The sequence below is a fragment of the Acartia tonsa genome, chromosome 3, assembly GCF_053477335.1.
Source record: "Acartia tonsa isolate MP-2025a chromosome 3, ASM5347733v1, whole genome shotgun sequence".
Lineage (NCBI taxonomy): Eukaryota > Metazoa > Arthropoda > Copepoda > Calanoida > Acartiidae > Acartia > Acartia tonsa.
In genome coordinates, this window is record NC_137262.1 from 4,905,429 (window position 1) to 4,917,785 (window position 12,357).

At 33.3% G+C, this 12,357-nt stretch overlaps 1 protein-coding gene across 1 annotated transcript in view; it reads left to right on the forward strand.

Moving 5' to 3' along the window:
- The window catches only part of LOC145313108 (uncharacterized), a 66,736-nt gene that overhangs the window by 16,599 nt on the left and 37,780 nt on the right, over window positions 1–12,357 (forward strand). Inside the window, exons 28-35 of the mRNA XM_080152371.1 lie at window positions 554–683; window positions 3,802–3,882; window positions 4,891–4,945; window positions 6,149–6,225; window positions 6,539–6,613; window positions 8,559–8,625; window positions 9,662–9,759; window positions 10,631–10,731. Coding sequence (XP_080008497.1) covers window positions 554–683; window positions 3,802–3,882; window positions 4,891–4,945; window positions 6,149–6,225; window positions 6,539–6,613; window positions 8,559–8,625; window positions 9,662–9,759; window positions 10,631–10,731 — 684 coding nt within the window. The remainder of the gene's footprint in view (window positions 1–553; window positions 684–3,801; window positions 3,883–4,890; window positions 4,946–6,148; window positions 6,226–6,538; window positions 6,614–8,558; window positions 8,626–9,661; window positions 9,760–10,630; window positions 10,732–12,357) is intronic.

Here is a 12,357-nt window from a genome sequence, read left to right on the forward strand (position 1 = left end):
GAAAAATAACGTGAAAACACGACGAAACTTCGTTTTCTTTCTATGATCCAAAGTTTCTTGGATTATTAATATACTCAGGAAAAAGGAAAAACAAGCAAAAGTCACCGGAGAAAAATTATTATATCAAGTGACACAATAGTTATTTCTATCATCGTATTATAAACCGCTTTCCGCGGATATAGAATGTACAATTATAAGATTAAAACTAGTTTTTTTAGCCCCGAGTGGCCGAAGGCACGGGCTAAAAATACTGGTTTTAATTTTATGATTGTACATTTCTATATTCGTAGAAAGCTGGATATAATACGATGATAGACATATCCACCGGATTCGACTGAATACGAGAAAAAGTTTTCGTATTTTTGTTACTCCTATCATCTATGATACTATCTTTAATTTTCTTCTATTTCAAATTCCCAAAAATTGCTTATTTATGAAATCACGAGTTGGGCAGTGGGCAGACACACCTTAGCTGTAACATACCTCTAAAAAAAAGAGACAAAAAGTTTTTTAATTGGATAATTTCAAACTGATTTGTAGCTTAACTTTTTAGGTATGAGCTGGAACAATCAACAGCCGCCCAAACGGCCAAAGGAAAAGGCCGAGTAGCTCACACGCCGACACCAGCTGCGGCGGCCGTCTTGGCCAAACCAATTGTCACGCCGGATCCTTACAGCAATAAGGTAATATTCAGCTTATACCATTAACGAAAATATCACGAAACCTATCATGTTTTCAGCTGTCGTTGGGGTGTCAAAACTTAGTAGAATTGACGACCTCTACACATCTGCCCCCCAAATATTATTTTGAATTTATTTCGCTTGTTGGTTATACCTTATTCCTGGGTAATATTAAATAAGCAGCCATTTGGCAACTATTTATTTACGGATTTTTATATTTTTTCTGCATTATATTTTACTCAAGCAAAGTCGAAAACAGTTATAGGTACCTATACAACAACAAAAATGCAACTAGAATGAGAGAAAACATTGGTCATTTTTGTGTTACAAAAAGTTTAAAAAATTATTTTCCCTAAAAGAAACAAGTGTTTTTTTCCGCTCATAAAATCATTGACGATTTTAATTGCAATAATAAATTCTCAAGTTGAAGTTATTTATATAATAACTTTACATTAGCTTGATTAAATTTTTTGAATAAATAAAAAAGGGGACGTCAAAAATTATTTTCTGATGCCACATTTAGATCGTGTTAAAATGTTTTAATATAGAGGGCAATTTATATCTTTTTAATTTATTCACGTTAAAGTCGACGATGTGTTTCTTTTACCAATACGTAAGAAATGGCTTCATTAAGATCTTAAATATATTTGAAACCCTAACAGATCACATGTAATACTAAGAGGTTTTCAAGATAAATAATCGTGAAAGTAAAAGAAAAAGCGGCGTTATCCTCAATTTTGAAAAGTTTTATACAACCCCCCTAATTTCCTTTTTGACACATGTACATAATTGTACGATTACTAAAACTTAATTTGCGTTTAAAATTTAGTATTTGTCAAATTGATTCACAGTCAAGTGTTTTAGTTTATTAGTTATGTCATTATGTTTGTTCCAAGAATTATTTTTATTCCTGTTATTGTGGTAATTCATTTATTTTGATTTATTAATTAGGTAAAATTAAAGATTATGCCAAATCCTATTTAATTTCCTTGGTTAGTCTAGAAGTTAAAATTTCCTTAGTCTTACATAGATGTAAAAGGAATATGTATTACTCCAACTCATAGACTATCCTTAAAAAATATGGGAATTGGCCCATTGTGTTTTTTTTTTATACCAAATGAAGGAGGAGGGAGGAAGTTTTGACACATTTGCGTAAACCTGGTGTATAGGCTTTATCTTTGGACTGAGAGGATAGGTTATAAGGGATAAAATCATTCTTAAGCTCCTGAACTTGGAGGCCTATCCAAAAAATCTTTAAACTTGGGAAAATTCATCATATAAGAATGATTTTATCCCTAATAACCTATCCTCTCAGTCCAAAAATAAAGCTTATACTCACTGTTTACGCAAATGTGTCAAAACTCCCCCCCCCCCCCCTTATTACAAGCGCTTTTAGATGTACCCCACTATTTGGGGAAGTGCAGCAGCATCAACTCTTGATAAAATTGTAAAACAGCAAAAAAAGCACTGAGAATAATCACCAACTCAAAATATAATGCACATACTACAATTTTATTTAAAAATTTAGAAATTCTTCCTGTAACTCAACAAATTGTCTATTCTAAATTACAATTTATGTTTGATTACGTTAATCATAGGCTTTTATGTTCTTTTGATATTTTATGGATTAGAAATAGCACAAGAACAACAAGAGTCCTTAGAAATAATCAACAGTACAATGTTCCATTTGTTAGACTTGAGACATTTAAAAATTCCCTTACTCTGATCTACCAAAGTTATGGAATGAAATCATTATTTCTAATACTAATCCTAATCCTGAAAATGAAAATGATAATAATAATGACGAGGTTATTTATACTTTTAGCACAGTTATGTCAAGAAAACAATTTTGTATGAAACTCAAAGATTTTTTGTTGGAAAAACTTAATTTTATTTGTAATAGAGAAAACTGTTCTGAGTGCATAAACAGATCTTGAAAATTGATTTAATAAAAAACCTAGTGATTTTTTTAAGTAGGGGGGGGGGTTGTCTTTTGGCGGGGAGGGGAGTGTTGTTTTTTGGCGGGGAGGGGAGGGTTGAATATAGGGCAAAGCTCAAAGTGGCATTCTATAAAAAAATATTATTTTGAATTGAGAAATTTCTGGGTTTTTTGAAAAATAATACAATGACAAAGGCTTGAAGTATTGCTTTTTTTTCCTTTTTATGTTTTTTTTTCTTTCTCTTTTCTTTTTATAAAAACTTTACTTATTAATCTTCAATGATATTTTAAAACTTGAAATATGGTATTAAAATTATATACAACAATGATCTATCTTATTATTTTTCCTTTTTATTCTCTTTACTTTCATATTAATTTTGTTTTATTTTTCTCTAAATTCCTTCATATATTTTTTTTTCATTTTTCTTATTATTTACTGATTTCTCTAACATAATATGAATGTTTATTTGTGTTTTTTTTACTTTGTTTTACTATCCTCACAACTCAATTTAACTAAATTAAAGTTTCAATTTTCCCTTTCACATTTAATTTGTTTTATATTCTTTTTTTTCTTTTCGTCTTTTTTAAAAAGGGGCTTCAGGAATCAAATACACTATCCCCATTTTGGTCAAGATAGTACTCCTGTAGCTCCTGGTGCATATCCTGAAAATTTTACTTCTTTTCCACCAATTTATATTTAGTTAATAATTAATCTCTTAGTATATATTATTTTATTTTGTATGAGACTAAACATCATAATGTAAACTCTAAATTGTCGATAGATACTAAGATAGCAGCAATTTAGAGTATTGTATGTGCTATCTCCTAAGCTAGGGGGTACCTGGCAGCACCAAATAAACATTATTATTATTATTGTTCGATAACCATCTTGTTATGTTTGTTCTATGAAATTAAGAAATTATGTTCAATGTGTAGTTGATAGAAAGAGAAAAGGGTATAAGACATAAATATTCCATAATTAGTAAGCGTGCTTCTAAATATAACGTGCATTTAATTGCACTGCTCGATTATCATGCCTTGTCTATTTCTATTCTATATGTGCAATGTAGATAAATAATGCCTTTAAAAGACTTTTAATAGAATAAAAACAAAATTATAATTTTGTATTTCTTTAAAATCTTTTATTTTTGTCATGTTATTACAAGCTGGTGTACTATTTAGGTTCCAACGAATGTGAGACAGCGGTACTTGGAATCGATCATTGAGGAATGTCTCAAAATTTACAACAAGGATGTTTCAAAGGTAAGTGATATTGCTCCTCCATTTAAAAAAAAACAAGGACAACATCCATAAAAGCGAAGCTCCTAAACGATATGACAGACGAACATTAACTTTTGTTAAGTGTCAGAACTGAAAATACAAAATATGAAAATATAAGGTTTGACAAAATTATACGTAAATTTGTTGCAAAACTTCTTAAATACAGAATTCTGTTTAAGGACATACTGACATTTTTAATACTTGATCATAGAGATGCTTCGCTTATGATATTGTACCTTATTGTAATAGGAATTAGTAATAAAAAAATCAGATCAATCGGATGATTTTATCACATAAAAAAATTGTTATAAAAAAAACAAAAAAAATCAAAATGTTTAAAATGGACGTACGGACATTCTGGTAACGATTAAAGAGTTGCTACGCTTTCTAAATCGTACCTAACTACTACAGGAATCACCATGCAAAGTTTGAAATCGATAGGACAATTCTAACATGCCTAAATTTACGAATAAAAGCTAACTATCTCGGACGGACGGACCGACCCTAATTATAGAAAAGCTTCGCTTTAAAAAAAACTTATTTCTAGTTTTTAACTTTTCGACCAATTGTTATTTTTTATGCTTACTCGTCCAAATAATCTCTAAATCTTAATTTCTAAAAACGTATGTCTGGGGAATATTGTGATCCCTGATTTATGTATTCATTATAGTTAGTTTTATGTAAGGGGGGGGGGGGGGGGGTAAGTTCCGTCACTTTTGCGTAAACAGTGTCCATGCCCTTATATTATTGTTTTATAATTTTTACTAGCGCTTACGCCCCTAGAGGCCTATAGGGGAACTTGATGGGTGGGGGAGGGGGTGGAACATAATCTTAATACCATTCCAAACATTAAATTTAAATAGCCTAAAACCACCCATATGACCCTGGCTATGTTAAGCTTCCCTAATGCAATGCTAAAAATCGGTTCAGTAGTTGAAACAAAGCAAAACCTTACCACTTTTGACGTAAAATTGAATCATTTTGTCTCAGGCCTACCCACGGGCAGAGAAAGAAGAACAGGACTGTTGTAGGAAAGCAAATAACAACAGGAAAAATCACAATTTACAAATTTGTTATGTGAACCATTGATTCTCCTATGACAAGATATAGGACCATTTTTTATATGGGGGGGGGGGGGTAATGCAACCATCTCGTAATCAATGCGCAACTGGCACTTAGAATCCGAATTTATGAAACTTGGCATGAGTAATCCTTGGTAGGTCTATTTTCCCACAATCAAAAAAACAGTTGGAAAAGTAACGGCTAACGGCTATTGTTAAGCTTTTTAGGCTATTATAGGGCAAATTCGCCAGAAATCCTATCTACACATCATACTCTTTGCCGCTTCCAGACGTTTTTACACGAGTTAAAGCAAAAATATTTTTTAAAAAGTTGATTCCTACGTAATTAATCATATAATTGCCCTAAAAAAAGCCTAAAAAACGGCTGATACGTTAGCCGACACTTTTCCAACTTTTTGTTCGATTTTGGGAAAATAGGCCTACCAAGGATTACTCATGCCAAGTTTCATTCTGTAATTCGGATTCTAAGGACAATTTGATTACAAGATGGTACATTACCCCCCCCCCCCCCCCCTCTTATATTATCTTATTAAACCCTAAATTACACTGGTAACCAAAGGTTTAGAACTTCTATTTGTTGGCTTAATGATTGATAAGTAAATTACACAAAAAATAAAATTCTTTCAGAGAAGACGCATTATAGCCTAATCCTTAAAAAATGATCACTGACACTCAGCTGGGCATATTCTGCAACATGTTGGGAGTGACGCTGTTCCTGTTGGTGGTCTTGTATCATTACATCTCCACAAACCCCAGGCATACATTTACTCCAAAAGAACCAGAGTTTGTGTCCTAATGTTTAATTGGTTAATCGCCCGTTTTTTTATTGTGTTTATTAAGGGGGCCGGGGAAATATCGGACCCCCATTCTCCTATAAAAGGCAATAAATGAGATTATAACAAGAAAATGGATTTATTATTACTTGGATGTAACACCAGCTTTTCATGTTCTTTAATAAGGCGAACTTGCAGCTTGGCTAAAATCATTTTTCCACTTTACCTCATCCACTCATGCTGGATGATCTAACTGATCAATAAATGAGGTACATATAATAGAAGCAACCTAAATTGACGGCAAATTTCCCCCTGTCATAATATTCACATATAGGTATTTTATATCCATTAAATCATGAAATATATTTATGAATTAAAATTGTGATGACTTGCACAGGATGATATACCTGAACCTTGTGGTCAACAAAATTAAGAAACTAAGAACAGAAGCAGAAGAAGCTAAAAAATCAAGGAAACTAACAGTAAAAAATTATCTTTTTACTCCCCCTAAATTTTCATTTGATTTTTTAAAAGAAAAAAAATAGAAAAAAATTGGGGATTTCTTATTTCTCTTAGGAGGGTGAACTCTTCCCTAAAATATTTAGGTATAAACCTTTCCATGACCTAATGGAAGCTTTACTGTAAAGGATAACCATATCGGTTCGTCAGTTAGCGAGATATTTTGGTACACACATTACATAAGGATTCACATGAACATTGAACATGTAGGCTAAGATTTAATAGATATTTAAATCCTTGGATATTTACTGTTATTATGAAAGTAGAGTAAACGCTGGACAAAGTAGTTCTGGAGTGAATGAACCTGGTAAAAAACCTATGCTTACCACTCATTTACAGGTAAAATATTTTCCATAGACCTATACTTGTATATACCTTACTTCGGTATTATCCTTCGTTTATAAAGTGATCGTCTAGAGAATCATGAGCATTAGACGCTTGTCATGAACACCCAAGCATACTAGGTAAAATAAAATCCAACAGCCAACCAACTCTTTGATTGCACGACCTTTGTCTGGAGATCACTACTGTGCAAGTTAACGAGTTGTGTCTGTTTTGGGCATTCCCCCTACTCTAACAGTTCAGTTCAGTTATCCATCGGTGATGGTCAAACCAAAGATTGTGTCCACGTAAAAACACTTTCTTTCCCATTAACCCCCAACGTTCTGAACTACCGATTCACCCCATTCTCTGGCCCCCCAAGGGAGAACAGTCAAATGTACATCGGCAAATTGTGTACAATCCTAGAGTGACACCAGCTCGCCTAACCACCTAGCCTCCTACATCCAATGAGAAACGACGTACAGTCACATGATCAGTGATAAAACCATCTGATACGTTACTTGAGCCGGCTACTCCAACCAATCGCTATCAATTATTCCAATCACGTGAGATAGTAGTGACTCCCATAGGCTTTTGAACAATAACAAACAACAGCTGTTAATCAACTGAGTAAAGGAACAGTGGACACGTGCGAAAATGTCGGTCCAGGATACTTTAATGGACATTTTATTGCAAGTGTGTAAAAGTAGCGCCCAGTTAAATAAACTCAATAACATTGAAAGTAACCTGAAAGCAATAAAAGTGACTGATGAGAATTCCACCAAGATCCAGGCCCTTCAGGAAAGCATTGAGGCCCTCAAGGACACCATCAAGAAGTCCGACGAGAAATTAAATGCTCGTATTGATGAGGCGTGTGATTATTTTCAAAAGCGAAGCTTTTCTATAATTAGGGTCGGTCCGTTCGTCCGTTCGTACGTCTGAGACAGATAGATTTTTTCGTCAATTTAGGCATGTTAGAATTGTCCTATCAATTTCAAACTTTGCATGGTGATTCCTGTAGTAGTTAGGTATGATTTAGAAAGCGTAGCAACTCTAACCATTATAAGAATGTCCATACGTCCATTTTAAAAATGTTGATTTTTTTACTTTTTTAACAACAAATTTTTATGTGATCTAATTATCCGAATGTTCTGGTTTTTGGTATACTGATTCATGGGACAACAACTTTTTTTAATAACATTTTTTTATGTGAAAAAATCATCCGATTGATCTGATTTTTTTATAACTGATTCCTATTACAATAAGGTACAATATTATAAGCAAAGCAACTCTATAATCAAGTCATAAAAATGTAAGTATGTCCATAAACATTGTCCTGTATCAAGCAGTTTTTCAACAAAGGGGTAGTTTCACGAAATGCATTTGCACTTAATTTAGTGAACCGCATATTTTTTGCTAGGTAATGGGTTAAACTATATTTATATGGCATATATTTGAAAGAATTTCAGTTTTCTACCACGTAGTTTTAAAAATATCAAGACTTGAAAATCGTCTTTTTGTGATATATGCAATTTAAAAAGATGATTTTTAATTCTTGATATTTTAAAAACTACGTGGTAGAAAATTGAAATTCTTTCAAATATATGCCATAATAATGTAGTTTAACCAATTAACCAGGAAAAAATATGCGGTTCACTAAATTAAGCTCAAATGCATTTCGTGAAACTACCCCTTTACTCACAATTTTGCTTTGACTCTTATTCATATATATTCTGATTATTCAGTTCTGACACTATACAAGTGTTAATGTCCGTTTGTCCTATCGTTTCAGAGCTTCGCTTTTATGGATGTTGTCATCCTTGTTGGCTATAAGTATCAGAAAACAATTTTCAGTTTTTCTTAGGGGTTTGTATGTCTTTTCTACAGATTACACGAAAAGATAGTTATCTATTTCTATTTTAAAAAACATAAGTTTTTACTAAAGCAATATTGTTTCTTTTAGATTCTGGCTGGCAAAGGGGGAACCATTGGAACTTGGAGCATTGAGAAACCTGTTAGGCTTACAGACGAGGAAATTATCCATTCAACTTTAATTGGCTCATAAAAGAAATATTACGTCCTAAAGTTATCAGCAATAATGAGTTATTAAAATAAGGGGGGGGGGGAAGTTTTGACACATTTGCGTAAACAGGGAGCATAGGCTTTATCTTTGGACTGAGAGGATAGGTTATTAGGGATAAAATCATTCTTATATGATGAATTTTCCCAAGTTTTAAGATTTTTTGGATAGGCCTCCAGGTTCCGGAGCTCCAGGCCTCCAGGTCCTCTCTGTACAGGAAAAAATGAAAAAAAAATTTTTTTTGAAGAGTTAGAAGTCAACTTATGAAACAAAATTTGCATTTTTTTCTTTAAATATGTGAATAACATTCAAAAATATGCATATTTTGTTTCATAGGTTGACTTCTAACTCTTAAAAAAAATTTATTTTTTAAAATTTTTACCTGTACAGAGAGGACCTGGAGGCCTGGAGCTCCGGAACCTGGAGGCCTATCCAAAAAATCTTAAAACTTGGGAAAATTCATCATATAAGAATGATTTTATCCCTAATAACCTATCCTCTCAGTCCAAAGATAAAGCCTATGCTCCCTGTTTACGCAAATGTGTCAAAACTTCCCCCCCCCCCCCCTTGTTAAAAAACCTGTAATTTTAATTTTATGACTTGCAGGAACAAGGGACTAAATCGATATATTATTACTTTGATATTGCTCCAGATTTTCATGTACACTGATAAGGTAATGCTCAGCTCACAGCTGGCTAAAATAACGATATCCCCTTTACCCCATCCCCTCCCCTGAAGCTACCTTAGTTGTATCCAGGGATTTTAATTGAAACGGCAATGGACGATAAATTACTTTAAATCCCCTATTATGATCAACACAATTACCCCTTTGGTAAATTAAATCTTTTGGCTAAAACGTTTTGACTCTCAACTGAATAAAGCATTTAAGTCACTGAAATTAAAAATCACACATAGATGGCTATTGTAGGTAAGAATTTAATCAATAGAAGCTTTCCTTATACTTAAATGGATATTATAATTTGGATAGGACATTGATGAAGAGTTGATGTACAATGTAATGAAGAAATTTATACTCACAGAAGAACAGCTGGTTGATAATGGCTTTCCTAGACCGGATCCTGAGGTATTCATACATAGATACATAGTATGGCAAACAGATATAGATTGAAATTCAGGGATAAGACAATGGACAATAAATTCATGTTCTTACCCACTAACGTGACGATATATTAAATTTGCTAGTTAAAAAGTTTGGACACCGTAAGTATGAACTAAGGGGGGGGGGGGGGAAGTTCTGACACATTTGCGTAAACCTGGTGTATAGGCTTTATCTTTGGACTGAGAGGATAGGTTATTAGGGATAAAATCATTCTTATATGATAAATTTCCCCCAGATTTAAGCTTTTTTGAATAGGCCTCCAGGTTCCGGAGCTCCAGGCCTCCAGGAGGTCTCTGTACAGGTAAAAATTAAAAATAAGATTTTTTTTTGAAGAGTTAGAAGTTAACTTATAAAACAAAATATGCTTCTTTTTGATTGTTATTCACATATTTGAAGAAAAAACATACATATTTTGTCTCATAAGCTGACATCTAACTCTTAAAAAAAAAAAAAAAAAATCATTTTTACCTGTAGAGGGACCACCTGGAGGCCTGGAGCTCCGGAACCTGGAGGCCTATCCAAAAAATCTTAAATCTGGGGGAAATTTATCATAAAAGAATGATTTTATCCCTAATAACCTATCCTCTCAGTCCAAAGATAAAGCCTATACACCAGGTTTCCGCAAATGTGTCAGAACTTCCCCCCCCCTTAATCAAGATTAATAAATAAATGTACCCAAAGTTTTTAAGCCTACGAATAAGGTTTATAATACTTTGATTAAGTTTAATCGACAGTCCAATGTAAACTCCATCCCTGTCCTATTAATATTTATGAAAACTAACTTGATTTTAAAGGCTATTAAGTTTTGAATTGCTGAAATTAATCTGTTTTTTAGGAAATTGGAAAAGCTATTGTAAAAGTGGAGCCAAACGTGAGTGCCTACAAATCAAATGATCCATTCAGAAGGATGTGTACCAGATGTAAAACTGAATACAGGTACAGAGTGATAGATAGATATTTATTCATATAGTTAGATAAATGAATAGATAGATGTATTTATATATATTAGATTTGAAAGTTTGATAGATATATAAATGGATGAAACGATTCATGTATATATCCGGATTTTTTATGTTTATTTGTAATTTCAATAATTTAAAATACCTCTAAATTTAATTGAAAAAATCTATTAATTCTAACATTATTGTCAGTATTAAATTATAACTGAAGATTGCTTAATGATGTTTTACAAATAAACCTTTGTTCATTCTATGTGGCTATATCCGGATAGATCGTTATATAGATGAACAGATAGATCAATACAAAATTGGATAAATCGATGTAAAGAAAGATGGATAAAGAACCCATTTTCAATGAGACATATGAATCGACGTATAAATTTGAAAATAAAATGTACCCTTTTACAAATGAAACAAGGATGACAATATTCATAAAAGCGAAGCTTTGAAACGGTAGGACAAACGGACATTAACACTTGTAAAGTGTCAGAACTGAATGTAAATGTATAATGTTAATATCGTGTGGGTGAGTTGCACCTGGACTGATCAGTCAACTTGTCAACTCAAGGCCAGACTCTTGGTCCTTCACCTCATACCCGTAGTACAGTACATTACAGACAACCAACCCTTTGATTGCACGATCTTTGTCTGGAGATCCTAACTGTGCATGGTAATGAGTTGCGCCTGTTTGGGGCCAAGGCATTCCCCCTACTCTGCATTTTTTATGTCCTGTGCCGAACAATGCAGGTAGGTACCATTATTACCGTCTTTGGTATGACGCGGATTCGAGTTGCATCCTTCCCAACAGTTTCCTTGACACTTTAATTAGAACCTGTGGATAATTTACACGTCAAACTTAAGGGTGGAGAGTTAAGGTTTCGTGATTTTTTGGTCACGGTGTTATTGCGACAATTAATGCAACCAAAGCATGAACATGACGCTGTATCAGCAATGACTGAAACCACATCAAATCCTAAGGACTTTTCAATGCAACCTAGGATCTAACATGACTCCTAGTCGTTGAACTAACAAACGCCACTAATACACTAGTGAGCTACTACACAATGCTAGTCCACAAGGACTTTTCAATCAACCTATGACCTTACAGCGTTTTTCTATCATTAGTGCACCATGCCAAGGACCACCCATGCATACCTGATTTAGGGCTAAGGCTTCCCCCCTACTCTTACTCCAATCTCTAACGCCTGAAAGAGCAGCAGTAGGTACTAATTTTACATCTTTAGTATTGATGCGGTCTGGGGACTCGAACCCGACAGATAGGCGGACGTTAAACCACTGAGCCATATCTGCGGGTTAAATGTAAATGTATAAGAGTAGAAGCAAAATTGTAAGTAAATTTGTTGAAAAACTGCTTAACCCAGGATAATATTTATGAACATACTTACATTTTTAGGACTTGATATTAGAGTTGCTTCGCTTATAATATTGACTTTAGTTGTCCCAGGAATCAGTATAACAAAAATCAGATCAATCGGTTAATTAGATATAAAAAAATTATTAAAAAAGTAAAAAAATGATTATGGAGTTGCTGCGATTTCTAAATTGTACCTAACTACTACAGGAATCACCATGCAAAGTTTGA